This window comes from Podarcis melisellensis (assembly GCF_964234715.1).
Source record: "Podarcis melisellensis genome assembly, chromosome: 1".
NCBI lineage: Eukaryota > Metazoa > Chordata > Lepidosauria > Squamata > Lacertidae > Podarcis > Podarcis melisellensis.
Window position 1 is genome coordinate 109735552 of NC_138528.1, and position 27457 is coordinate 109763008.

General features: G+C 44.4%; 1 protein-coding gene across 1 annotated transcript in view; it reads right to left on the reverse strand.

The window, feature by feature from the left end:
* Nucleotides 1-25368, reverse strand: part of ITGAV (integrin subunit alpha V) — a 63864-nt gene extending 38496 nt beyond the window's left edge. The window contains exons 1-2 of the mRNA XM_081912111.1: nucleotides 24871-25368; nucleotides 12179-12309 (exon numbers count right to left, since the gene is read on the reverse strand). Coding sequence (XP_081768237.1) covers nucleotides 12179-12309; nucleotides 24871-25022 — 283 coding nt within the window. The 5' untranslated portion in view covers nucleotides 25023-25368. The remainder of the gene's footprint in view (nucleotides 1-12178; nucleotides 12310-24870) is intronic.
* Nucleotides 25369-27457: the final 2089 nt, after the last annotated feature.

A 27457-nucleotide genomic window follows, 5' to 3' on the forward strand; every position in this document is an offset into this window, starting at 1 on the left:
TGGGAGTTACAATCCCATCTGGAGAGTACCCGGTTCCCCATTCGCTAGGGAACCCTAGGGTCTCTGGTAGAGGTATTTCACATCATATACTACCTGATTCTTTTAACAGGAGATGCCAGGGGTTGAATTTGACAAATGTGCTGTGCTACCACTGAACTATGGTTTCACCCCCAAAGGGAGTGCATTCTCATAATAGCACAGCCAGAATCTACCCAGTTCTGGAGACAGATTGTGAAACCTTTCTTCCAACTTTCCTTAGTTGCTGCTGAAGGATGATAAATGGCTCAGGCAGGGGTTAACGATCACCACTTTTCCCAATGAAAAGGAATAAATATAGGACCTTGTTAGGCCTGTTGAACTCTGCATTCACAGTATCTTTTGAATACATCAAGGGGGCCAATAAATATTTCCAGAACCTGCACCCTACCCCCAGGCTTGGCCAACAAGGCAGATGTCTGTGTGACTCACCAGCTACATCAGCTTAAATTTTTGTAATCTATCTCAAAAGATTAGCTTTTGACTAACAACACTGCACTTCCCACACTGCTCTATGTCATCCACCAGGGTGACCAAGTCAATTTTTGTCACTAAACCATTCTAAAGCCAAGACTGCCTGGAGTTGAGAAGATCTCGCCTTGCTTCAAAGCCTTGTTGACAAATTCTGGCACTGTTTCATTAGCTAAGCTGTGTTCACATTTCTCTGGACACAAACCACATAATATTCTGTGGGATATTCTCAAAGAATAGGGTTGCAGTATTGCATCTGTCCATGAAGATGGCCTTGCCAGAATACAACCCAAAGCAAGGCCATCTTCAAAGGTTATGCAAGCACCACTTATCATAGTTCTCAGGAAAACAAGAGAGCCATGATTAAGAATGATCCTCTCTTCTAGGAGTCAGCAGCTCCACAGTAATTCAGCTCAACTGCTGGCGACTAATCTAAACTCCTTTGTATGCTATCCACCTTGTAAGGAAATCTCTGCCTCTTTAGGCATATTATTGCTTCCTGTCCGGGAAATCCTGGAGAGAAAGGTTTCCGTCTTTGCTGGCAAGCTGAAACAAATAACAGCTGGTTTAAAATCTTAGTAGGATTTTATAACCATGCAGCAAAGGGATGGGTGAAGATCTACCACTTTACATTCCACACCGTCATGTGTACAAAATCTCTAGCAGGGAGCTATTGAGGGTCTTTTCAGACAAGAAGCAAAGCTCTCCATCTAATCATAAGGTGATTCGTTTTTAATGCAGGAAGTTTACTTAGAAGGTTTCAGAGCTGGCTGTAGAAGATGCTAGATTAATAAAGATTTTGTAGTTCTTACAACACAATTCGGAAGGAAGGAAGGAAGGAAGTCTCTGGACATAATGCTCAGTGGGGCTAATTTCTAGGATAAGTGTGTACAGGTTTGTAGTCTCAATTTGTTAAACTGGAAGCGCAATTGACTGGTCTGAATGGCCATAGCCAGATTTTCAGTTATTAGTCCCTTCTAGATGCATTGCACTTGTTTTAATTTGCCTCGGTATGTAATATTGTGATGGGTTTGGCCACAATACAGCTTTGGCGGCCAGCTATATAAGGTGGGGGGGAAATGAAACAGAATAAAATAACTCGAAAGTGGCATTTCTTCACAAGTGCATTATGGACTGTTATCATTCTATTCTTGATATAATATTGTAGGAGCCTGCTACTTTACAAACTGTACACCAATTGATATGTGTGTGCATGTGCGTGCGCATGCACATGCGTGCAAAATTAAGTAAAAATGTGTGATAAACTGGAGCATACTGAGGTATATGCTATGGTCGGTGCACATAATGAGCTCCATGAGGCTTCTGTGCTTTTTCTGGACAGAAGCACTTAAAATAGCCCATACTTGGTATTTCAAGAACAATTTTTCACTCACTTCCAAACTTAAGATCTAATGTTTTAGTGCAAGCAAACAAACAAAACAAAAGCTCTGTGCCTAAGACCAGAAAGTGCAACTGAAATTTGCTAGAATCTTGGCATAAATGTAAGATTACATTGCAATAGTTTCCATATTTTCTGCCTGCAGGTGATTTTTTTTTAACACTAGCCTCTTTGCTGAGGAATCTTAAGTCACACGGCGCCTGAGGAAGATTCTTGAACATGTCCTGGGCTGCACATTCAGTTTATGCATAGCTCTGGTTAGGTCTGGGCTTAGGGCTTCCTTTCCTCAATGTGGACTGATGCTTCAGCTGAGATTCCTGCATTTGCAGGGGGTTGGACTAAATGACCCTTGGGGTCCCTTCCTTCTATACAAGTCTATGATTCTATGCCTTACTCTATACCATATTGCTTTCTGGCTGGAGATTTCAGTGCTACATACTCTTCATACTCCCTTCTGGCTCTATATTGTAGAGAAAGATCAGTCCTAGTTTGGGGAAGTTTGTCTGGCTAACTTCCCAGCTGAGGAACCTCTGGTTTCCCTGGGAGAGTTTGAAAACCAACACCTCTCTTGGAAGCAAGCCTGATGATTGAAGAGCAAGAAAAAAGGTGCTTCTTCAAAAGCATCTCTTCAGCTAATGGAAAGGCAAGACATGACCTGTTCCTCAAGGCAGTATGTTTCATCTGCTTTTTCATTCAGCGGCGGGGAGTGGCCTGCATCACAGCTGCCTCTTTAGCTCCTTGCTTGGGGTGCTTCAAACGCCAATACTTCCAGAGCACATTGTTGTTCTTAATTAGTCACGATTATTTATGGAATTTATAACCCAGTCTCCAAACTCAAACTAGCACCCAAACAGTTTATTGAAATACGCAGCAGTAAAATCCATAAATCCAGTAAGCGTGTTAAACAGCAACCCTTCCACAGAGGAAACCAAATCTTAAAATCTGCCATAGGCCTGAAGGAAGAAATATTAACCTGATGTCTAAAAACAGGTAACAGGGTGTGTGGCTGTATCTGCAGTGGGAGTTTCATATCTTGGGGGCCAGTACAGAGAAGGCCCTGTTCTATGCTCCCACACAAAAAGTTTCTCTCCCCAAAGTGTCACCTTGGTAACAACCACACACCCCCACACAAGTGAGCCTGTTGGGAGCAGGCAGCAAAAAGGGGCAAGGCTGCTGCGGTTGCCTCACCAAGATCTTCTCTCAGCCCCGGGCCCCTTAAAGCAGTTGGGCAAATGCTAACATTGGGCACATCACGGCTTAGTAACTTTCACAAGGGGAAATAATGGCACCCAGCCTTGTGCCCTCCAGATGCTGTTGCCCTACAACTCCCAGTGGCCATGCTAGCTGGGGCTGATGGGAGTTGCAGTTCAGCAATAGGAGACCCCAGGAAACAAGGGTCATCCAGCCCCACCTAGTCCAATAACCTGTTCTCACAGTGGCCAACCCGTTGCCTAGGGGAAGCCTGCAAGCAGGCCCTGGGAGCAACAGCGCTCTGCAAGATGTGACCCAGCATTTCTCTTCTCTTCATGCAGCCCTTCAGATACATCAAAAATGCAAAAACTGAACCAGAGTCCCTGGCTGGCTAGGAAATCTAAGAAGAAATGGACTGCATGGGGTGGAAAGCCTAGCCAGAAGTCACAGATTTATTGCATCTCCAGAGGGATCATTTATTTGCAGAGATGCTTCGTCTGCTTTTGTGCCAAGAAACGACGGCTTGCGATGTTGCTGCCTCCTTCTCAGTTTGTTTAGAGGCCTTCCAATGTTAATATCTCCAGAGCGCATTGTTTAGCACAGCAGTCGTTGCAACATACACAATATAAATGAAAGCAAATGCTAGTCTTTGGAGGGCAGGGGGTGGGGGGAGGCGGAAGGCCTGTGGGTTGGCTGATCCATGTCTTTAAACACGAGTCAGCCAGTGTAAAGTGTGGGGTGGGGTGCAATTTAAAGAGCAAAAGAGGGGAGCAGGTAAGGAATGCCAAATCTCTCCACCCACCAACCAAGCTCACCCCTACAGTTTACCTCCCCAGAACATTTTCTTTCTCTTTCAAGGGCTTGAATAGTGGAAGCAAATATAACTAAATAAAAAGCAGCTGAGGGAGAGACTTCTGGAGCAGGGGAAGGATGCAACACCACCATCAAGAGTGCCATAGGAAGCTGCCTTATACAGAGTTGGTCCATTGGACTACATAGCTCAGTACTGCTTACATTGACGGGCAGGGGATCCCCAGGGTTTCAGATGAGGTATTTCTCTAGCCTTACCTGGAGAGGCCAGGGATCGAATCTGGGACCTTCTGCATGGAATCAGACACCCTACCTTTCAACTCAACCCCTCCACTTTGCACTGTGACAGGTTCACTTTTACATAAATAGGCCTGCCACCCTCACATGCACCCAGCCTTCATTTAAACATGCATTCAGATAGCAATAGCCCTTACATGCTGGCGCACCCTCCAAGTATCTGTATTTTCCAGGGACAGTCCCAGATTTACAGAAGCTGTCCTGGTTTCTGATTTGATCCCAGAATGTCTCCCTTTTCCTTAGGATGTCCCTATTTTCATCAGAGAAATGTTGGAGAGCGTGAAGTTATGCAACAACTGAGCCAAGGAGATAAGTAACTATACAACCTTTAGAAGACACCTGAAGGCAGCCCTGTATAGGGAAGCTTTTTTATTTTTTATTGATTTATGTTTGATTATGTGTTTATATACGATGGAATCCACCTAGAGTGGCTGGGGCAACCCAGTCAGATGGGTGGGGTATTATTATTATTATTATTATTATTATTATTATTATTATTATTATTATCATCATCCCTATTTTCATCAGATAAATATTGGAGGGTGTGTGTGCTGAAAGAGCAGACAGGACCTCCTCCCCTTTGCCATGCTGATCACATCAGGTTTCTGCCCATTTGTGCAGGATGGAGGAAGGCGAATATGGTGCTCATCCAAGGAGGAGGATACCTGCACAATATGCAACATGACATGCATTGTGGAGGGGAGAGAGCATGCTTGCTCCTCAATCTGTGAGGATATATTGTTGCGCCAGGATAAATATATGAACTTGGCCTTCAGGATTTCCCGCTGGGCTGCACGGAACATCTCCGAGAACCGACAAGACATTCACAAACATTGGTTTGCTGTGTAGGCATGTTCACAATAACACCGGCCATGCAGTCAAGGCCGCCCCAGGCTTTGCCACTGCTCTAGCACCAACCACATTTCAACTGGCCCTCGCTGGAAATGCACAGCTCCTGCTTTGGGCAGGAAAGAACTGCTTCTTCCTCCAGAAACCTTTTAAAACACAAATAAATCATTCTATCTTGGCTAGTACGAGCAAGGCATTTTATCCTCCCATCTAGTTATGACTTGAGTAAACACTGTTTAAAACTATCCGAGCAGGAATCTCCTTAACCGTGCGCACAATGACTCATGCTGGGAATTGCATGCTGTGGTGGAAAAGAGGCACAGCTTATGTCCTTGCAGCTTTGCATGAGGTATACTGGATTTAACAAGGGCCCCATAATAAATTAAGCGCATAGGTATACATTGCAACTTGCTTGAACCAAAATGAAGCCCAGGTGTTTTTCAACCAAATGTTCAACCTGTGCCATGGCACAAGGCATCAAAACTCTCTTATCTCAAATCAGACAATTGATTCATCTAGCTCAGTATTGGTCTATGCTGGCTGGCAGTAGATCTCCAAGGTTTGAGGCTGGGGGCTCTCCCAGCCCAACTTGTCAGTGATTGAATGTGGGGCCTTCTGTATACGAAGCAGATGGCCTACCACTGAGCCCCAGCCCTTCCCATGCCCAACAGTGTTTTCTTTTTACTTGCACCACTATCAGTTTGTGAGATTACACTTTGGGGCTCCAATCTGAATGAGGAAGACGAGGAAATAAGGATCTTGAAGCAAAAAAGGGCATCTTGACTGGGTCAGGTCAATGACCTGCCTCAGCCCCGCATCCTACTTCTGACAGTGATCTGTTCCAGACACTTCTGAAGGGTGTAAGGAAAGAAAGCACAAAAGTGCTTACTTGGCAACATAACTGTGACATCCAGTAGACATACCATAAAGTTTTTGTTTCTCAAATTCCCACAACTTAAAAATGCTTTTAAAAAACAAACAGAAAATTCAGAAGGCATACAGATGTATGTCATCTGTAGTCATTTTCATCGTACATCAACTTCGTTGGACTGGTCATGTGGTTCGGATGCCTGATTATCATCTTCCAAAGCAACTTAAGAATGGAAAGCAAAATACTTGTGGACAGCAAAAGAGGTTTAAAGATGCTCTCAAGGCAAATCTATTTTTAAAAATGCAGTATAAGCACAGATAATTGGGAAACATTGGCCTGCGAGGGCTCCAACTGAAGAACAGCCTCTACCAAAGGTGTCATGGGCTTTGAAGAAGCACAAACTCAGGACGAAAGGGAGAAACAAGCTAAGAGGAAGGCACATTTGGCAAATCCTCATCATAATCAACTCCTGCCCAGAAACCTATGTCTCTACTATGGAAGGATGTGTGGATCCAGAATTGGCCTCCACAGTCACTTACGGACACACTGTTAAGACTGTGTTCATGGAAGACAATCTTACTCAGCTACGAGTGATCGCCAAAGAATAAAGAAGGCTATCTTCATGAAATTTCCTCTTTATCTTAACACCCACCTGCACACCCAAAGCACATGATCAGAGGTTGGGATTGGTTTGCCCAAGATATTTCTCATGGGTGTGCCACTTTACATATCCAGTGGCGCTGTGGGTTAAACCACAGAGCCTAGAACTTGCCGATCAGAAGGTCGGCGGTTCGAATCCCCGCGACAGGGTGAGCTCCCGTTGCTCGGTCCCTGCTCCTGCCAACCTAGCAGTTCGAAAGCACATCAAAATGTAAGTAGATAAATAAGTAGCACTCCAGCGGGAAGGTAAACAGCGTTTCCGTGTGCTGCTCTGGTTCGCCAGAAGCCACATGACCCAGAAGTTGTACGCCGGCTCCCTCGGCCAATAAAGTGAGATGAGATGAGCACCGCAATCCCAGAGTCGTCCACGACTGGACCTAATGTTCAGAGGTCCCTTTACCTACCATTTTGTGTTTCAGTTGTCCTAGCTATATTAGATCCTTTCAGAGGTGCCACCTTCTCCAGAGGATTGAGGGGGCCCGACATGACATCCTGACATCGCACGCATGGCTCTCTGAACATCGAGGAGTCCCAGCCCCATAAAAAAATAAAAATAAAATGGGGCCCCCACAATGCATCAGCTGCCAGGAGCAAGCACCCTTGGATCTTTTGTTAATTCTTCTACAAGGTGCTCTGTCTCTTTCACCTGGGTTCAAACCCCTACTCAGCCATGAAGCTTGCTGGACGACTTTCAGCCAGCCACAGCCTCTCAGGCTAACCTACATCCCAGGGTTGTTGTTAAGATAAAATGGAGTGGGTTAGAACCCATATGTGCCACTTTGAGCTCCTTGGAGGAAAGTTGGGATATAAATATAATAGTAATAAATACAGGATCTTTGGCTTGCTCCCTCTATACTTTTCCCTTGTGTGTACTGCCTGTAGTTTCATAATAGCTTCAAAAACAGCTTTTTAAACAGCTTCAATGAAAGATTTTGTCATATACACACTGAAAATCAACATATATTAAACCGTGTATCAGTTGCAGCACTTTCAAAATAGGCTGGGAGTTTTGCAAGAAGCATGCTCCTTGCACAAATGTCATATCCTGTTTCACCATGTGTTGAAAAGCTTTGATCTGAACTGTAAAATTAAACCAGAGGAGAGGTCTGGCAGGACCTTCCAAGAAATGAGAAACTGCAATGTTTCTTCTTGCTAAAGGAGCCCCTGTCCATCCTTTGCTTCCTTCTGCAGAACGTTAGTAAAGCATATCAAACTCAGTCACACAAGGGCCCAAATCCTGAAACACATCCACAAGACCTGTTAAACACAGCAGGACTTACTTTTGAGTAAAGATACGAGCAGAAGAGGGGTCATCTCGTCTAGCATTCTGTTCTCACAGAGGCCAACCAGCTACCCACATGAAGTCTGCAAGCAGGATTTGAGTACAACAGCACTCTCCTCATTTGTAGTGCTCAGCAACTGGTATTCAGGCACATGCTGCCTCCCAAAATGGAGGCAGAACATACCCAATGTGGCCAGTAGCCACTGATAGCTTTATCCTCCATGAACTGGTCTAAACCAGTGATGGCCTAACTTGGCCCTCCAGCTGTTTTGGGACTACAATTCCCATCATCCCTGACCACTGGTCCTGTTAGCTAGGGATGATGGAACTGTAGTCCCCAAACAGCTAGAGGGCCAAGTTTGGCCATCACTGGTCAAGGCTTCTCAAACTTGGGTTTCCAGCTGTTTCAGGACTACAACTCCCATCATCCCTAGCTAGCAAGACCAGCGGTCAGGGATGATGGGAGCTGTAGTCCAAAAACAGCTGGAGGGCCAAGTTTGAAAAACAAACAAACCTGGAACCTCTTTTAAAGCCATCCAGGTTAGCGGCCATCACAACATCTTGTGAAAGCAAATTCCATAGTTCGACTATGCACCGGGTGAAGATATAATTTCTTTTTGACTGCCCTGAATCTTTCAACTCTAGCTTCATTTAACAAGTTTTTAGTATTATGAGAGATAATCCTTTCCCACCATGCAATTCAGATGTCCAGTATGTCTGATCCCATGTCAAACCTCTAAAGGAACTTCACTTGTTGCTGCCACTGTCTAAGCTGGGTGGCAGTGAAGATGAGTCTCCTTGATTTGAGCTCTTTCCCTTGCTGGCAGCACTTTTCAACCTTCAGTCCCCAGATGCTGTTGGACTACAACTCCCATAATCCCTGACCCCTGCCTAAACCAGCAGAGGACAATGGGAACTGTAGTCCAAAAACACCTGGGGACCTAAGGATGAAGAACACTTACCTGGGGAGGCTCCTCTAACTAGCTCATATCACAGGAAGGTGATAAATACTTTCCTGCTCACATAAGGGTTTCAGTCAAATCAGCTGTTCCTAATATTATTTTATCAAAATCACCTTGATTGGCTTCCTCTTTCCCTCCCGTTTTGTAGTGGATTCGGTGTTCCAAACGTTTTCGATGGGGTTTTATATTTTGATCTGCTCTTTTGCTGCCACAGGAGCCTTTTGTGGGCTTGTTGGCAAGATGTTGTTTTTAGACTAAAGCTATAAATAGGAAAAGGACCTTCCCGTGACCCACCGCCCCCAAACGCAGCCTTTGAACAATGACACGCTGGATGAGTTCAGCTTCGTCTCTGCCAGCTTCCTCTGCCGTACGCCGAGAGAAGTCGGCACGCAGCTCCCCAGCAATTCCCTCCCTTCCCAGACCCCTGGCACACATTTTCCGCATGAGTTCTCGGCACCGGCAGCAGCTCCTGAGCTGGAGAAGGCTGAGAGGACGGCGCTACGCAAGGCCCTTTTAAATATGCCAGATGCTAAATGGGTCACAGCAATGGCCATGCCTGACCGATAGCGTCGTTTGGCTCTCAAACAAGGCTTTCTATTGTTGGCGAAGGGATCACCCACACACAATAACCAGAAGGGAACGTGGCTCTGTTGCCCTGAAAAAGGAATTCTACACTCTTTTAAAAGCCATGCTTCCCCTTCCGCGCACATCAGAAATGAAACCAGAGCTGCAGAGTTTCTCCTGGGGAACATTTCAACAGTCAAATGAAGGGGAGCGGAATTCACTGGGCTTGCATCACACTACAGCTGATCAGTCTCAGCCCATGGGCTGGTTTTTTGGAACAGTCAGGCTAGAGGGAGAATCTTTGAGATGGATCCAGACTTTGGCCATGCACACATTGCCAGCTTAAAACACAGCTAGGTTGTTCTTTTTCTCAATTTAGTTCGAAGCAGATTTGGGGGGAAACACAGTATTCCATAAGAAACAACAGGATAGATATGGATTGTGGCCAATGTTGTGTGTACATCGCTTCCCAAACCAGCAGTGGGAGCACACTGGATGCAGTAAGCAGCAGCGTGTACACAGCCTTAGTGATTCTTAATGTAGTCCAGTCTGCTCCAATGTGGTGCCCCTAAATGTTGCTGGACTAAAGTCCCCATTGACCATTGGCCTTACAGGCTAGGACTGATGGGAGTTGTAGTTCCAACAACTCCTGGAGGAAACCAGCGGGACTCAAGTTAGCCAGGACTAACTTTCTGCACAATCCTAACTACTCAGAAGTACGTCCTGTTAAATTCAATAGGGCTCACTCCCAGGTAAGTCACGCTGAGATTTCCACTTTAGGCCCCATTGATTTTAGTGGATCTACTTCAGCCTTTGCCAACCTCTACACATTTTGGACTACAATTCCTATTAGTCCTAGCCAGATGATGATGATTTCTATGCCACCATTCATCTGAGGATCACAGGGCTGTTTACAATATAAAAACACTTACAAAGGCCTGGAAGAAGAGGAATGTTTTTGCCTGGTCCCGAAAGATATGTAACAAAGGTGCCAGGGGAGCCTCCCTGGGGAGAGCATTCTACAAACAGGGAGTCACCACAGAAAAGGCCCTCTCTCATGTTGCCATTCTCTGGACCTCTCATGGAGCAGGGCTCAGTTTATGGTCTCAGGGTCCAGATAGGTTCATATGGAAAGAGGTGGTCTTTGAAGTTTGTAGCCCTGAGCCATTTAAGGTTTTATAGAACAAAACCAGCACTTTGAATTGGACCTGGAAACTAATTGGCAGCCAGATGGCAAACATGTCTGTAAACATGTTGCCATGTTGTTGTTGCTGCTAGCTGCCTCGGGTGTAGCATGAAGAAAACTAGGCTACAAACTGACCATTTGTATAATTGCAAATGTGGAACAGATAGCTGAATAGGTAGCCTGCAACTAGTGTACCCGCAAGCCCAGCACTGCTCCAGAAATGCCTTAAATGACTGCCTGGCCCTATAGAACGCTTACCAGGATTCCACCACATGTCCACAGATGGCTGTGGGGCTGCATGTGCAAAGTCATGCTATGTACATGGTTTCCCTTTTTAAAAATAAATAAATAAATCTAGTTTTAGTGGGAGTGACTGAGGGACTGAGGAATCTGCAACTCATAAGCACAGGAATTCAAGCCTGACTTTATGAGCATATCTCCCACTTCAGGACCTCTTGACTTAGAGCCTCAGGCTAAGTGAACTTAAGAAACTTTCTGAATGGAAAGTTTCCCATCCCCTCTTACCTGCTGCCCGTCACCTGAGCCCCCCCTAGTATTGTTCCCTGGAGGGTTGGGGAGGGGGCTCCTAAACAATGTGGGGCAGGGCATGAGATTGCTGCTAGGAACAGGAACTAGAATTTCCCTTGTGGTTCAAATCTGATTTGGGGCAATTCTCCCCTCTCATAGCAGCCTACCACACCACATCCCATATTTTTCAGGAGGGGTCCTCGACCCTCCAAAGAGGCTTTTATTGGGGGTGCAAATCACTGCAATGGAGAGGAGGGGTCAGGAAACCTCCCCCCCTCCGTGAAATTCTAGAATCCAGTCCTCTATGTTATGCCTACATTGTTCTAAGCCCTGGACAAGGAACCAACGTACCCTTTGCTGAAATAGCCAGCATATAAAAAGCACTTTCAAATGGTTTTTGCCACTGTAAAGCAGAGAGTTCTTTAATTCCAGTGACAAAGATTCCAGCTCACCAGAAAGCCGGCCTATTTTAACACATTGAAAATGCCAAGAACGAACAGTGGCGGCTTAGGGATGTCTTCGAATTGGCTTATACCCTACCTCTCATCACAGGCCATCATTCCCTCCCTTACATTTGCAAATCCGGTGCACTTCCGCCAAGAGAAACTTTATCTGCTAGGATTTGCAGTTCCTTGAGGGGCTGCCAGAAACAAGCAGAAGAGGGCAGGGAGATGGGGGCTGGATTCCAAGCAGTACAGATTCCCAAGATCACGTGGGAAAGCTACATCCTTCCATCCTGCTGGTTCTGTCACCAGGATACAAACTGTTCACCAACAATGAATGTGTTGGCTGTCTTGTCACAACCATTCCAAATCAATGGCATACTATGCATGTTGGCAGGCCTACCACAACATGCATCACTACCCGAGCCCTCAAGATGGTTCACAACACTGAGCTAAGAGCACCTCCACCATTTTGAATGACTATGGCATGAAGACAGGCCAACAAAGTGAGCCTTGTGTACAGTGACCCTTATTGCTCCAAATCTTTTCCAACAGGTTGCTGATTTGCTTTCTTCTTTGCAATTCATCCAAATCCCATGGGTTGGCAAAAGCCCATATTGCTATATTACCTGTGGCATCAAATACAATCGGCTGGCAGTTTCTTCTGTTGGGGTTCCAGTTACACTTGAGCACCTGGCCTCCTTGCACAATCCCAGGTTGAGTTGTGTTTGCCTTTGGAGCACCCACAAGGAGGAACATCCTGCAGGAAACAAATGAAGAAGCAAACAGTTTAGGAATCCTCATTCGGCCACTGAAGGAAATGGATTCAAGTGTAGTATGGCAGCTACTGTAATGTTAGGTAGGGCTAGAACCATAGCTAGGACCATGTAGAAGCCAAAGGATTGAGGTGGGATTGTTGGAGGCCCTGTTTGCTCTTCCTTCTATAGTCAGATTTGCTGCAGAGAACAACTTGTGGTCCACCGAGCCAAATGCTACCCCACCAGCCATACGTGAGAGTCCAGCCCATCTAAACATTGAGGTTTTGCTGCCCAGCTGAGACTAGAAAAATGGTGGCTAGAGTAGGGGGGGGGGTCAGTCACCTGGCAGAGCACATGGCTCATGGGCTGTAGCCATCTTGGTGGGTCACCATTAGGGAGGTCTTGTCCCATGAGATTTTTTATCACCACAAAAAAATTCAGAGCCAGTGTGACTCTCCCCCAGATTCCTATGGAAAGCCCAGAAGCAGGATATGAGAACAGCAGCACTCTTCCAACTTGTGAATCGCAGCAACTGATATTTACAGGCATACAAACTAACTCCTAGGGGCCAAGGGGGCTTCGGCCTCCACAACAAAATATTTGAGGGGGCTGGGCCTTCCCATTCAAAGGGTGTGTGTGTGCGCACTGCATTGTGTGACTGATTATGCGGGTTGGGGCTTTCCTGGGTCCCCACAATATTTTATTCAAGTTGCCCCCCCTGTTTACAGGCATACCAGTGAGACCTAAGATTTCAGCATGAGGGCGACATCCCCTTAAGAGAACGTCTCAGGGGCTACATGTCACTGGTGGGCTGGCCTAGAGGCAAAAAGTGGGAGCAATGAATGTGAATCTTACCATGCAGTATCAGGGACAGGTAATATGGAACCTGAGTAAGGATAAACTTTGGCGCCCTCCCCCCCATATTTCTTATTTTCACAATAAGTCCTTTTGGTACAGTTGCTTTTTAAATGGATCTTCTCAGTAGGTACCCGTATAAATATACATGTTGCTGTTGCTGTTGTGATTTTGCACACCCTTGGCTCAGCACCCTGTGTGAGGGAACTGTGCTCAGTGCCCTAAATCTGGCACTACCTTCTAGGAAAACAAAGCTCAGAGGTTTCTGCTCTCTCACACATCTCCATCCCTTATCCAGGCAAGAAAGAGGCATTATCACACTTCAAGGACACATTCCAGTCAGTAAGCCATGTAGCCTTTGAAGCCCAAAGACCAGATTAAAAGGCCTATAGGACTGCATGAAGGCCACCAGGTCTGAGGTTCTCTTTCTCTCTGACCTAGGCTCAAAATGTGCTGGAATGGCCAAAGTTGCAACTTGCTTACCCCACCTCAACCAAAACGATATACAGTCATTTCTTGGCTCCCGAATGCCTTGGGAGTCGAATGTTCCAGCTTCCAAACAATTGAAAACCGGAAGTGAGTGTTATGGTTTTCAAACGTTCTTTTGGAAGCCCAACGTCTGACAGGGCTTCTGTGGCTTCTGATTGGCTGCAGGAAGCTCCTGCAGCCAATCAGAAGCCACACTTTGGTTTTCAAATGTTTTGGAAGTCAAACGGACTTCCGGAACTGATTCTGTTCGGCTTCTGAGGTACGACTGAACAGGGCTGGACTGTAAGACATAAGAACGTAAGAAACGCCTGTTGGATCAGATCACTGGCCCATCTAGTCCAGCATCCTTTTTCACAATGGCCAAAAAGATGCCTGTGGGAAGTCTGCAAGCTACACATGAGCACTCTGCCTGTCTGCATTTTCCAGCACCTGGTATTCAGAGGCATAATGCCTCTGACAGTGCAGATAGACAGACCACAAAGAAGAAGTCTACATGGCAGATGAGCCTTGCATGATGTTTCCACACAACAGATGTTTCCATGTGTTGTGTTTGAGTAACCAGCAGCATATGAGGTTTAGTGATCTTCTAAGTTGAAGGGAATGAGTCTTTAAATTCCATGGCATTCAATATATTCCAAAGCTATTCTGGCCTTCAACTCCTCCCCCAGCAAACACACTTTAAGCGCAAACAAATCTACTCCAAAAATAAAACAAACAGCCTCCTGCAGTCATTAGAATATATCATGTTCCTTGTACTCAAGGAAAGTCTCTCCTGCTCTCCTTCCACTTCAAGCAACATGCCTCTATAAATCATCAGGCATATTCCGCTTAATTCACAACATCTCTGCTCAAATCTACTCTCCAGAACAAATACCCTCAGCTATTCAGTCTCACTTACTTCTGATGTTTTGATTTGGCAAATCTTGGCCGTGACAGTATTGAAATGACAGCTTAAAATAGAAAAGAAGCAAAAAACACACCCCATAATATCCCAATTCTGATGTTGACTATGCCAGGAAATAAATGCAAAACATATGGCAAATAAACTGCTCTACCCACTGCAGTGACTTACAGCACAACATTTTGCCAGGGACATCAACACTGTCCAACACAAATGTTTAGGATTGGAGTGTTGCATGTTGATCCTACAGATATCAGCAGATGCAGTGGTGAGCCACAGAGTGTGCTGTGTGCCAACACAAAATTGCCACATTCCAAAAGGATTATGGCTCCTCTCTCTTTCAGAGGAAGTCAGAAGTTCCACAGGTACAGTTTGCTTACCACCATGTGAACAGATATAAGAGAAAGGGAAAATAGTGTCCACTCCCTCTGTTCCTGCCAAATTTCAATTGTTTCACTTTTATCCCAGAATTAGTATTCGCATGCTTTCAGAACATAAGATTCCTCCTCTATTTCTTTCTTAACAACTGCTGAATTTGCAAAACTGAAACCATGGCTTATGTCTTCAGCAATTGGAACTGTGTGTAGACAAATATGCAACTAAGTTTGTGCCATGTACACACCTTGCTTATTTGGATTGCTAGTCAAGTTTATACCTTGGGCATGTTTATATCGTTAAACATGTAGAAATGGTTCTGTGGTTCACTGGATCCCCAGCCAAGTAGATGAATCCCAATTATTTGAATAGAGCTTTTTTCCAAGTCTTTGTTCCTTGGCATCAGAGTTCAGGAAAATTATATATACAATGAGTCATGCTGTACTAAATATAACAAGGCAAGTCAACTATTCTAAGAGCATGATATCCAACTAAGTTGTACTCAGAGTAGACCCATTGAAATCAACGGACTTTAGTTGGTTAAGTTTGTTAATTTCTATGGCTCCATCCTGAGTACAAATAGCATCGGATACCACCATTCATTTCGTTTTGCCTGGGGCACAATTCATTTAAAGAATAACAAAAGGAGGAGCAATATCCACCAAGGGGAAACAGTGAAGCAAAATGGTCAGTCATCAAGCTTCTGCAAAGTAGGAACGTAAGAAGACTCCTCCTGGATCAGAGCAAAGGCCCTTCTGGTCCAGCATCCTGTTCTCTCAGTGGCCAGCCCCATGCTCATGGAAACCAGCAAGCAGGACATACAAGCATACATACATCATTTTATTCATATGCCACCTTTCCACAGTTCAAACCATGCTCAAGGTGGCTTCCAGTGTGGTGTAGTGGTTAAGAGCGGTGGACTCATAATCTGGTGAACCGGGTTTGCGTCTCCACTCCTCCACATGCAGCTGCTGGGTGACCTTGGGCCAGTCACACTTCTCTGAAGTCTCTCAGCCCCACTCACCTCACAGAGTGTTTGTTGTGGGGGAGGAAGGGAAAGGAGAATGTTAGCCGCTTTGAGACTCCTGAAGGAGAGTGATAAAGCAGGATATCAAATCCAAACTCTTTTTCCAACATAAAAAAACATAAAAGACTACAACTAGGGCTTAGTGATGTATCAATACAATCACCCAAAATTGGTTTTCCCTATCGTGGAAAACCCTATCGGTTTTCCCTATCCCTATCGTGATAATGGTTTCATAATATCACAAATCACAATGTGTGTGTGTTTGAGTGCTATATAAAAAATTGTGATGGGGGGAAATAATGGAGCTGGTCATAACTTCTCTCATGATTTCTGCTGCCCCTGCTGCTTATAAAATAGCAGTTTTAACAGTATGCTAAAGGTAAGTAAAAATGTATCAGTTTTAGACCCCTATGTCAGAGTTTTTCAAACTTTTCATGGTGATGGCACATTTTTCAGACACGCATCATTTTGTGACACAGTAATTCAGTTTTACTAGCACAACGGAGGTTAAACTAACCCCCTCTCAGCCCCAGGAGGAGTGTTCGCATGACATACCTACACACTGCAGCCGACACACTAATGTGTCGCAACACACAGTTTGGAAAGCTCTGCCCTAAGTAGTAGCAGTTGCCAGGACATTATCCTGTTTGCCTCTACATAGTTACATCCTTATTTCAGACATCGTGATCTATCGCTATATACCACTGTGTTCTGATGATGATATATCACAATGTTGAAAACCAGATATCGCCCAGCCCTATCTACAACTTAACAAAAGAATTCATAAACAATAAATTAAACATTAAAAGTTACAAAACTAAACTGAACAATTTCCACATAAATCACAACAAAATCTAAAATAAAGTCACAAAAAAACCAACAGCACCTCCCCTCAGAAAAAAAAAAAACTCAGCCCATGAGTCTGTTCAGCAGCCTCAGCTTTTGTAGTTAGAGTCAGTCCGGACCGCACCCTCCCATACCAGGTGGGAAAAGACCTGTAAGGCAGGGAGCAGGTCTTCCAGGACTCACAGCCAAGATGGACTTGAACACAACAGCACTCTCCCCTCCTGTGGTTTCCAGCAACTGGTATCAGAAGCATTGCTGCCTGCCTTCGACAGTGGAGGTTGAGCATATCAATCAAGGCTAGTAGCCAACTGATAGCCCTATCTTCCAATAATTTATCTAATCCTTGTGAGGTCTCCCTGCTCCTTCTTTGAATGATTCATACAAGTTGTGCTAGATGGGGATCTGCCCATAATCAAAACAACTGCCACTTATTAAACCATCAGATATTGTAAGTTCTCAGACTTCTGTCAAGATAAAGCAGGTCTATTCAAGCTATCATCCACAAGCCCAAGACAGGCTAACAGACATGCGTTGTGGGCTGCAGACACTTCCCCTCCCCAATCCTGGCCCCCAGTTTTGCAGGCAGGAAGCACAAGGGTGTGATTTATCTCACCACTGGTGGTGTGCTCATACATGATTGATGGACTAGGTTCAGCTTGAGGGGCCACTACTAAGCACTGCTTGTTATCAAGATGCTTGCAAATTGACTGCTTCATCATCTGCCCTAGGATCTTCCCTGGTACTGATGTCAGAATGACAAGTCTGTTATTTCCTGGATCCTCCCCCACGCTCCCACTTCCCAGCCCTGTTTTTTTTTTTTACTATTTGGGCAACATTTGCCTATCTCCAGTCCTGCGGCATCTCAAGATGATAGACAGCAAGCTCTTTGTACTACCCAGGCATACCAAGTTCCATACAACAAGGTTTCGGGGAATTTCCTGAATTCCTCCTGCAATTCATCATGCAAAACTGCTCTCCTGAGTTCCTGCAGAACAAACCACTGTAAGCATAAGCTGCTACTGACCTGTTTTCCTTCATCCTACTTGGTCATAAGCATGGCTTTCCTCCTGCCTACATTATGTGTACAGTGGTACCTCGGGTTAAGTACTTAATTCATTCCGGAGGTCTGTTCTTAAACTGAAACTGTTCTTAACCTGAAGCACCACTTCAGCTAATAGGGCCTCCTGCTGTTGCCACGCCACTGGAGCACGATTTCTGTTCTCATCCTGAAGCAAAGTTCTTAACCCGAGGTACTATTTCTGGGTTAGCGGAGTCTGTAGCCTGAAGCATATGTAACCTGAAGCGTATGTAACCCGAGGTACCACTGTATAATGTACACATATTTATTTTACTGTACTGGTAGAAGAAACCTATGCACAGGGTGGATTTGATTTAAATCACAATTTAAATCAGTAAGACTTGATTTAAATCTTTTTTTTTTTTACAGAACAGACTCATTATTGCTGGTATAATCTTAATATTTACAACCAGATGAAGGTTTCATTTTTGGAATAATAAATTTTCAGAGTAGTTTTTACAGTTATATCAAAAATTACTGACTTGGTTATACTATTAGAAATACATTGACAGATAATTATGAAATTATTGTGAGGTTTAATGAGTTAACTGTTTATATTTGGACAACTTTTCTGCTGTACTTTACTGGAAGGAAAAAATAATCATTTCCTTAATAACAATTTAAACTATTTATTTAACTAAAACAAAAACATTATAGCATATGTATCCATGTTTGTTAACTGATGTGGTTAAACATGTTGTTGTTGTTGTATTTAGAAAAACACCTTAGGCTGAGTTTTAGCACACATGAAAAACTCAAAACAAATCCTTATTTCCTGATGAATAGCCTTTGGACTATAATGTAACTATCTTTAGAAAGATTTTTCCTCCAAAAGCATTTTATTTTAAAAATCCGATTTAAATTTTAAAAATCCATTTTTTAAAAAATCATTGATTTTTATCCACCCTGCCTATGCATATTGTTATAATGTGAATATTAGGTATTCAACACTAAGGGGTAAAGGGCAGTAACAATGGTTGTCAAAAAATGGGCAGTCTGAGGCTGATTGATTTAGATTTATTTCCTCTATTATCTGTCAGCTGGAGCAAGCTAAGACCTGCAACTCATGCATCATTTTGGCCTGATTATTTAGCTTAACATACTGCTACTATTTCCTGCCTTACACACATCACAATTGTATTTTGCTTTGTACCTGGTGACCAGTACCCATTCTTTGTACTGTTTCATGCTATTCTTAATCTAAATTTAATTATTAATAATTGAAAAAGGAAAAGATAGGATTCCAGGTGGAAAAATCAAAGTTGGAAACGGAATTGTTAGAACCTAAGACTAAGGTACTTTCGAGAATGTATAATTTGCTGTTAAAATGGAATACACAAGATGAAACGGTTAAATCGGCTATGATAAAGTGGGCACAGAACATTGGGTACAATATTATGTTTGCTGACTGGGAAAGGTTATGGACCACCGGTCTGAAATTCACGGCATGTAATGCCTTGAAAGAAAATATTATGAAAATGATATATAGGTGGTACATGACCCCAGTCAAGCTTGCAAAAATATACCATTTGCCTGATAATAAATGTTGGAAATGTAAAGAAACAGAAGGAACATTCTTTCACCTCTGGTGGACCTGCCCTAGAGTTAAGGCTTTCTGGGAAATGATATATAATGAGTTGAAAAAGGTATTTAAGTATACCTTCCCTAAGAAACCAGAGGCCTTTCTTTTGGGCATCGTCGGTCAGAGGGTGTTAAAGAAGGACCGAACATTTTTTATGTATGCAACAACAGCAGCAAGGATACTAGTCGCCAAGTACTGGAAAACCCAAGATTTACCCACACTGGAAGAATGGCAGATGCAACTGATAGGCTATATGGAATTAGCAGAAATGACCGGCAGAATCTGTGACCTGGGAGAAGAGGCTGTGGAGGAGGACTGGAAGAAATTCAAGGACTATTTACAAAAATATTGTAAATTGTATGAGTGTTGAGAAAGATGCAAGATTATATATAATATGGCACCATTAAATTAGTTGAAAGGAATATGAAGATAAGTGAAAATATATGAAAAGTTAAGCTTTGGTTAAATAATATGTTAAAATTAAGCTTTTAAGATTGATTTAAATTTATTTAACATTTGGGACATAATATCTGACAGTTATAGAATAAGAATTGAAACAAGGTGATAAATTGCTGGACAAAGTTTGATAAATTTGGAACGCAGGAACGAGAGACGCGAGGAAGTCCAATGAAGTGAAGAAAGTATGGGTATTGTAAAGTTATATGTCATTTTGTTTGTTTTTTATATTGTATTAAGAAAATCTTGAATAAATATTTTATAAAAAAATAATAATTGAAAAAGGAAAAAGTGGCAGTCAATTCAGGGAACATAAAGCATAAAACTGAAGCTGTAATATTTCCATTGGGATTTAAATATATACCATACTTTTCCATGTATAAGACTAGGGTTTTTTTACTTAAAAATTATGTGGAAAACTGTGGGTGGTCTTATACGCGCATTGTGAATGGTGGCGATTTCTTAAATTGGAATGCCTAAAAATAGGGGGCGTCTTATACATGGGGGCGTGTTATACACGGAAAAATATGGTATATATAATGCATCAGCTGGATAGTTCATCTGGTTAGAGCATGTGCTGATAAGGCCAAGGTTGCAGGTTTGACCCCTGTATGGGAAAGCTGTATATTCCTGTATTGCGGGGGGGGGGGGGGTTGGACAAGATGATCCTTAGGGTCTCTTAAAACTCTACAATTCTATGATTCTTTGATGCTACGATCTGCAATTCAATCCATAATATAGCTTTTAAACATAATATAGATTTTAGATATCTATACAGTAAGAAACATGGAAAACTATTTATAATGTGGCATATTTATTTATTTGACTTTTAACACCCACTTCCAACCCAGACGCATCTCTACCTGGAAGTTGCCTCCTCGTCCCCATATATCCACGAGCCAGCTAGACAAAGAATGACTGGGAGTGGGGAATTGGCTTTTCCTGCCCTTAGGCCTTGAACCAGAACCTGATGTGCTGGCATGAGCCGGTGAAGGCTTTTCACAGAGCAGCCATAAATATTGGGTTGCCTCCAATGCTAGACGACTGGCATTCTTCTCGCTCAATGGGACTTCCTCTCCTGTCCCTGTACCTTCACCTCATCCAAAATCTGCTCCAGAGGCCCCCCCCCAAAGGCTCTGGAGCTGATTTTGAGGGTATGTGGTGGTGGGGAGGGAAAAGGGAAAAGAGAGGAGGGGAAAGTTCTGCTGTACAAGTTGAAGCTTGTGCAAGCAAAACAGCAGTTAGGGTCACCTTCCAAGGTCTGTACTGTAAGCCACCATTAGAGGCACACCTACAATGGCAACTGTAGGCAAAGGTGCTGAGAGCTGTGCCTTCTCCATGGTGATGCCAATATTACGGAAAGCCCCTTTTCAGACAAGCTTTCCTGCTCCCTCCACTGACGGTCTCACATCACCATCTAAGAACTGTGGCAGGCATTATCTGCTGGTTTTCCAGGATGTGGCTGAAACAGCTGTGCTGTTTTTAGCTATTTATAAACACTTTATTGGGTTTTAAAAATTATTATTCAAGTCTTACTGATATAGAATCATAGAATCATAGAGTTGGAAGAGACCACAAGGGCCATTGAGTCCAACCCCCTGAAACAACCCCACTTATCGTGGGTAATACAGTGGTACCTTGGGTTACATATGCTTCAGGTTACATACGCTTCAGGTTACAGACTCCGCTAACCCAGAAATAGTACCTTGGGTTAAGAACTTTGCTTCAGGATGAGAACAGAAATCATGCTCTGGCGGTGCAGTGGCCAGGTTAAGAACAGTTTCAGGTTAAGAACGGACCTCCGGAACGAATTAAGTACTTAACCCGAGATACCACTGTATTATTTTTGGCTCTTACTCATGTACCTCTTTGAGTGCCATCTGACAGCAGATGCCCACAGCTTATAGGCGTCCAAATACACACCCATCTCATGGGTGACTTCCACACCATTCCTTTAAACCACTCTTATGCCACATTTAAAAGTCACAGCGTCTCCCAAAGAATCCTGCGAACTGTTGTATCTTTGTCAGAGAGCTACAATTCCCAGCACCCTTAGCAAACTACACTTCCCTGGATTCCTTGGGGGAAACCATTGCTGTTAATGAGGCATAAGACTGCTTTAAATGTATGGTGAGAATGTGAGCACACTTACCATATTTTACTGTCTAAAGACGCCCCCATGTATAAGGCGTCCCCTATTTTTGGGGACTCCAAATTAAGAAAACATCCCTCAGCACTACCCATGTATAAGACAAGCCCCAATTTTAAGCCTAATTTCTGGTTAAAAAAAACCTAGTCTTATATATGGAAAAATATGGTGCGTCTTCCCCATTGCCACTGTAGTCCTATTTGGGCATTATCCTTCATGCAGACACCAGGATCATGCCCACCAGCTCCACCCTGCCCAGCCCACTGACCCTGCCCCATATCCCCTCCTCTGCTGGCTCTGCCCCCCCCCCCCATCCATGGTATGCAGGGAAGGTCTGTAGAACAAAGCCCACCATAATTTCAAACCCAGATCATACAGGGCTTATAATTCATGGAAGTGAGGAACCTACACATGAAGAGCAGGTGATACTCAGCTTGACTGATCAGTACATACTGCTACATACTGGAGTAAAGGGTTAAAACTTATCTACCCATAGGCAGCCCCTCCTCAGACAAGACTTTTTGCTGCCTGAGGCAGACAAGATGGTTCTCCAATGGCACATACAGAAATTGCCTGGGGATTGACAGCTGAATTTTACTTCAACACTAGCCACCTGTCAGCTTTCCCCACCAAACCTGAGGGCAACAGGCTAGCTTAGGGGGCGCAGGATAAGCTCTGTCCTTCAGCACCTTGCTGCCAGCCCCACCCTCAGCATTCACTGCCTGAGGTGGCCACCTCACTCTGACTAATGGTGGGGACGGCCCTACCCAAGTCTACCTCAGGCCCAAAACTTATTTGGCCATATCTGGTCAGAGGCGTTTCTATGATAGACCTTTGGTTCGATCCATAAAGACAGTTCATATGTGAAATGGTCTTATAAGACAATGCTACTCATGTTTACCCCAAAGTATATGCCATGGGTTCTGTGGGGCTTACAAACTGGTTAGGGCCTTCTGGTGGTTTCACAGCGAACCAGGCAGAGGGCCTTCTCGGTAGTGGTGCCTGCCCTGTGGAACCCCCTTCCACCAGATGTCAAAGAGATAAGCAACTATAACTTTTAGAAGACATCTGAAGGCAGCACTGAATAGGGAAGTTTTTAATGTTTGATGTTTTATCATTGCAGGCCTAGGCTACCACTTATTCCTGGGACCTCCTCTAGGAAAAACACACACATATGACATTAGCAGCATATCCCAACCTTTGCACCAACTTGGAGCACCTCAGTTACATTCAAAATGTATATCCTCTGCCACAAACGCCTATCTGGAAAGAAAATCACAGTGAGACTGGGAGAATACGCATCAGAGCATAGCAACCAGCTCCTAGGGGCTGAGGTGACTTCACCCCCCCAATAAAATATTTGATGAGGCTACCCTCCCCCCCAAGTTGATGGGCATTGCCTTTCTAACGCTGTGCATGTGCCGTGTCTTGTGATCGATTATGTGGGGCGAGGGTTACCTGCCCCCCACCCCCAGATTTTATTCAAGTTGGCATCCCTGGCTTCAGAGCATTAAGTTTAGCCATCACAGAAACAAACAGACCCAGGACCAGTTGACCCTCTCATTTTGGGGGACTTAACACAGCAAAGTTTGTGCAATCTGGACGGTTCTGCCCCCTCATCCCCATAATCAAAATGAAAAGCTGTCAGACCACATTAGAGCCTATTAGACAAAAGTGCTTTCAAATGGATGACAATATCTGAATCACACATCAGGACTGGCTCACAGGCTGCAAATATCCTGACACAGTTTGTGTTACTCCTGGTAACGGATCCAAAGTTCGAGACAGCATTGCTTAGGATTCGGTGGATGGGCGGGTTTAAGAGAGGTTCACTTCTTATTGATTCATCTTCCACAGTTTTATACATTTCCACATATAATTATGAAACATAGCATCTGTCCATAATTACTCCATTTATACAATAGTTATAATATTAACAATAAAAATGTTGGCCGGGGTCCTCTAAAAGGCAGGATTTAAGCATGACATTGTCCGCCGCTTCTAATTAATCTGGGACAAGCAGGTAACAAATTATGAATAAGGAAAAGAAAACATGTTTCCTTCTCTCCCCTCCCCCGCCCCTTTCCTCTGCAATTACAGCATCAAAATGGCTCACACCACATAGCACCACTATCATCTTCTGATACAAAGTGTCCCTCACGGATTTGTATGGCCAGGATAAGAAGAGGCAATCTTGCCTTGTATCAGGGGGAAGGAATGTGAGCTAAGACTTTCAGTACTTGGGTTTTAGCCAAATCTTCCTATATGCACGTAGCTTTCCAATGATTTCAACGGGGTTCCTTCCTAAATCCGGGCTCCCAAAAGCCTACGCACCCTTACTTGGGGAGTTAAGTCCAGCTCAAAACACTTTTGAGGAGGTTCGCTCTGTGGTGCATTTCTTATGGTCCACTGAAATCAGCGGGATTTGGGAGAGGCAGAAGATGGGGAGAACGTATAGCTGAGCGAGGAGGAGGGTGTCTAAGCTGGGCGTACAGGCGCGGAGGGAAGCCTACTCTATCCCAATTCCAGACACACTTTTGCTCGGAAGTTCCGTTCCATTCATTCCAATGAAGCTCGCTTCCAAAGCGGAGCTGTGCTCAGAATGGAGATCAGAACAGGCGCGTTTCAGTTTCCCTTGCAGGGCTCCATCAAGGACTTTCCTGGGGCTTGTCCAACATTTTCTGGCGTCTAATAATTAACGAAAAAGAGAAAAGACTGCAAAGATCCCAGGGTCCTCCTGGCGAAGGAGCGCGGCGCCTTTTCCCGCTTCGGGATGGATGCGCCCGAGTGACAGATTATACTTACGAGGAGAGATCCGGGGCGAAGAAATCCACCGCGAAGCCGAAGTAACTCCCTTCGGAACCGGAGTAAACAGTTGGGCTCTCCACGTCCAGGTTGAAGGCGCTGCCCGGCGCCAGTAGGCGGCCCACCAGCAAAAACAACCAGAACCCAGCCATGGCCAGCAAAAGCGATGCCCAGCAGATGCCCTGTAGAGACGGGTCCTTCCAAGCTCCCCCCTTGGGATTTGATTTTTATTTTTTTGCGGGCACCTCAACTCTCCAGCCAAGGAAGGGTTGCGGGAGATCCGATTCCGACACGGCGAAGAGGGAGCTGCGAAAATTACTCCACAGCCAGCCGGTGGGACTGACCACTTCCTTTTTTGTTTTGTTCCCTGTTTCTGCAGGACGGGCACAGACTGGGTCGTGGGCGGGGAAACAGGCGCAGCCGCCGCCAACGCCGCCAGCCTTGAGCCGTCGAACCGCCCCCATCGCTCCAAGGGGGCCGGGCGAGGAGAGAGCGAAAGGCGGATCATCGCCATCATGTGACTGTCTGGAGAGGAGGAGGAGCGGCGTGCGCTTGAATGCGAACAGTAGGTCGCTCGCAGGGGTTGCTCTCTCTCCTCGGTCCGGCCGGAGAGCCTCGGCTCCTGCTGACCGCGGAGCGAGTGCGCGATCAGGCTGGATAGGCACCGAGAGCGCCGAATCATTTCCTGGAAAACCCGAAGTTCGAACTACAAGGCGAACTGAGCTGGGCCTCAGCATGCCCACCTGTAAAATGGGGGTTCTAGCAGTCAGGTGCGGTTAACAGGAAATCTTGGCGGGGGGCAACATGGGTTTGGACGGAGGGTCCCTTGGTTAAGCATGAATTGGTGAGTGAATGGGTACCCGCAGTAAAAACAGGCACCGTTTTGCTCATCCCCTGGTTGGTACTGCTGCTCTAAACCATGGTTTCACTTCACATTGTATCTGAGCCAAGGTTCATGGTTTGTCATAGTTTACTGTTCCTGGCTTATCTGGGGAAAACAAACCAGGAACCCATGTTTCCTTTCCTTACTCAACTAATGAAAGTTGTAGGAACCCTGTGTTCTTCTTCACCCAGCTACTCTGAATTTGCTGGACCAGGATTGCTACTTCTGAACTGGGACATATTTGGTTCCACAGTGAAAAGGCTGAATCAAAAAGAATTTTCTTTCTGATTTGTTTGTCCCATCAAGTAGTTGTTTAGCATCCTGTTTATTGAAAAGTGAACTGAGCAGAAAAAACCCTAGACCAGAAGAAAACGTAGTTGGTTAATTATTACTGGGTTTATTATTCCTCTTCCTCATACTCCCACCATTGTTGGATTTTTAAAAAAAGAATCCTTCCGTAATATTTGTTTCCTCCTTGTGTTTTGATGTGTGTCAGAAGGGCAGCAACTGAGTTAATTAAGGCAGTTGTTTTGCCAAGTCAGCAAACTGCCTCCTACCATGCTGAGTCATCTCAAAGAAAAGGAAGTCACAGAGTCATTTACTGTATGGACTTCAGTCCCTACAGGCCTTGCAAAAAAACTCAGCAACCCAACCCTCCAGCTGTCTAGACATATTCAGGGTGTAGCTACACATCCTTATATGGAAATGTGCCTCCCCCCCCTCTACAATTAAAAAAAAAAATCCCCAAGGGCACCAGAACTAGGAAAGGTAAGGATGTGAGTGTATCCTAACTAGTTTGTAATATGACTAAAGAGGAATGGTCATAGGCCAAGAAGATAATGTATTACATTCAGCTGCAAAACAATTCCTGCCTTTTGGAATGAATGACTAAATCTGATTGATCTACGGCTAACAAAGGATTACAAACACTAATTTTAGGTTGAATAAATGAGAATGACTAAGTGGAGTTCTGGTGAACAAAACCCTTATCTCGCCTAGAAGTCGAAAACATGGTACCTCTGATTCTCCTTGCTCAGTGTTTGGGTACAGCTGCAAAATGAACAACTCTAGAATCAGATTCCAGATGGTAAACAAAAATGAGCCGGCGTGCTCTTGTTTTTTGGTGTTAGGCTCAGATACCTATCCGAAAGTCGCAATTAAGGGCAGACTTAAGGAGAGGAGGCTTTTATTTGGTATGCTATTAAAAAAAAAAAAAAGAAGCAAGATCAGCTGTAGCAAAAAAAAAGGCTTGTCGTACCTTTATAAGGCTCCATCTGTGGTGTACATTGAAAACAGCATACTACTTCAAACTGTCATGGCTTCCCTCAAATAATTCAGGGGGCTGTCGTTTGTTAAGGATGCTGAGAGTTTCTAGGAGACTCTTATTCCCCTCCGAGTGCTACAATTCCCAGAGTTCTCTGAGAAGAGAGATTGACTGTTAAACCATTCTGTGAGAGGAATAGGAATTTCTTAATAAACTATAGGCCCCAATATTCTTTGGGGGAACCCGTGACTTGTTCCAAGTGGTATGAAATTGCTTTAAGTGCATAGTGCAGATGGGGCCTAACAGATCTGTCTTTTTTTCATGCTGGTTTGGATTTAGTTATTTATTATATGTGTAAACTGCCAACTCGTAAGAATATCATGGTGGCATACATTAAAACGATCAAGACATTCCAAACCCTCAGTCTTAACGGACTGGCA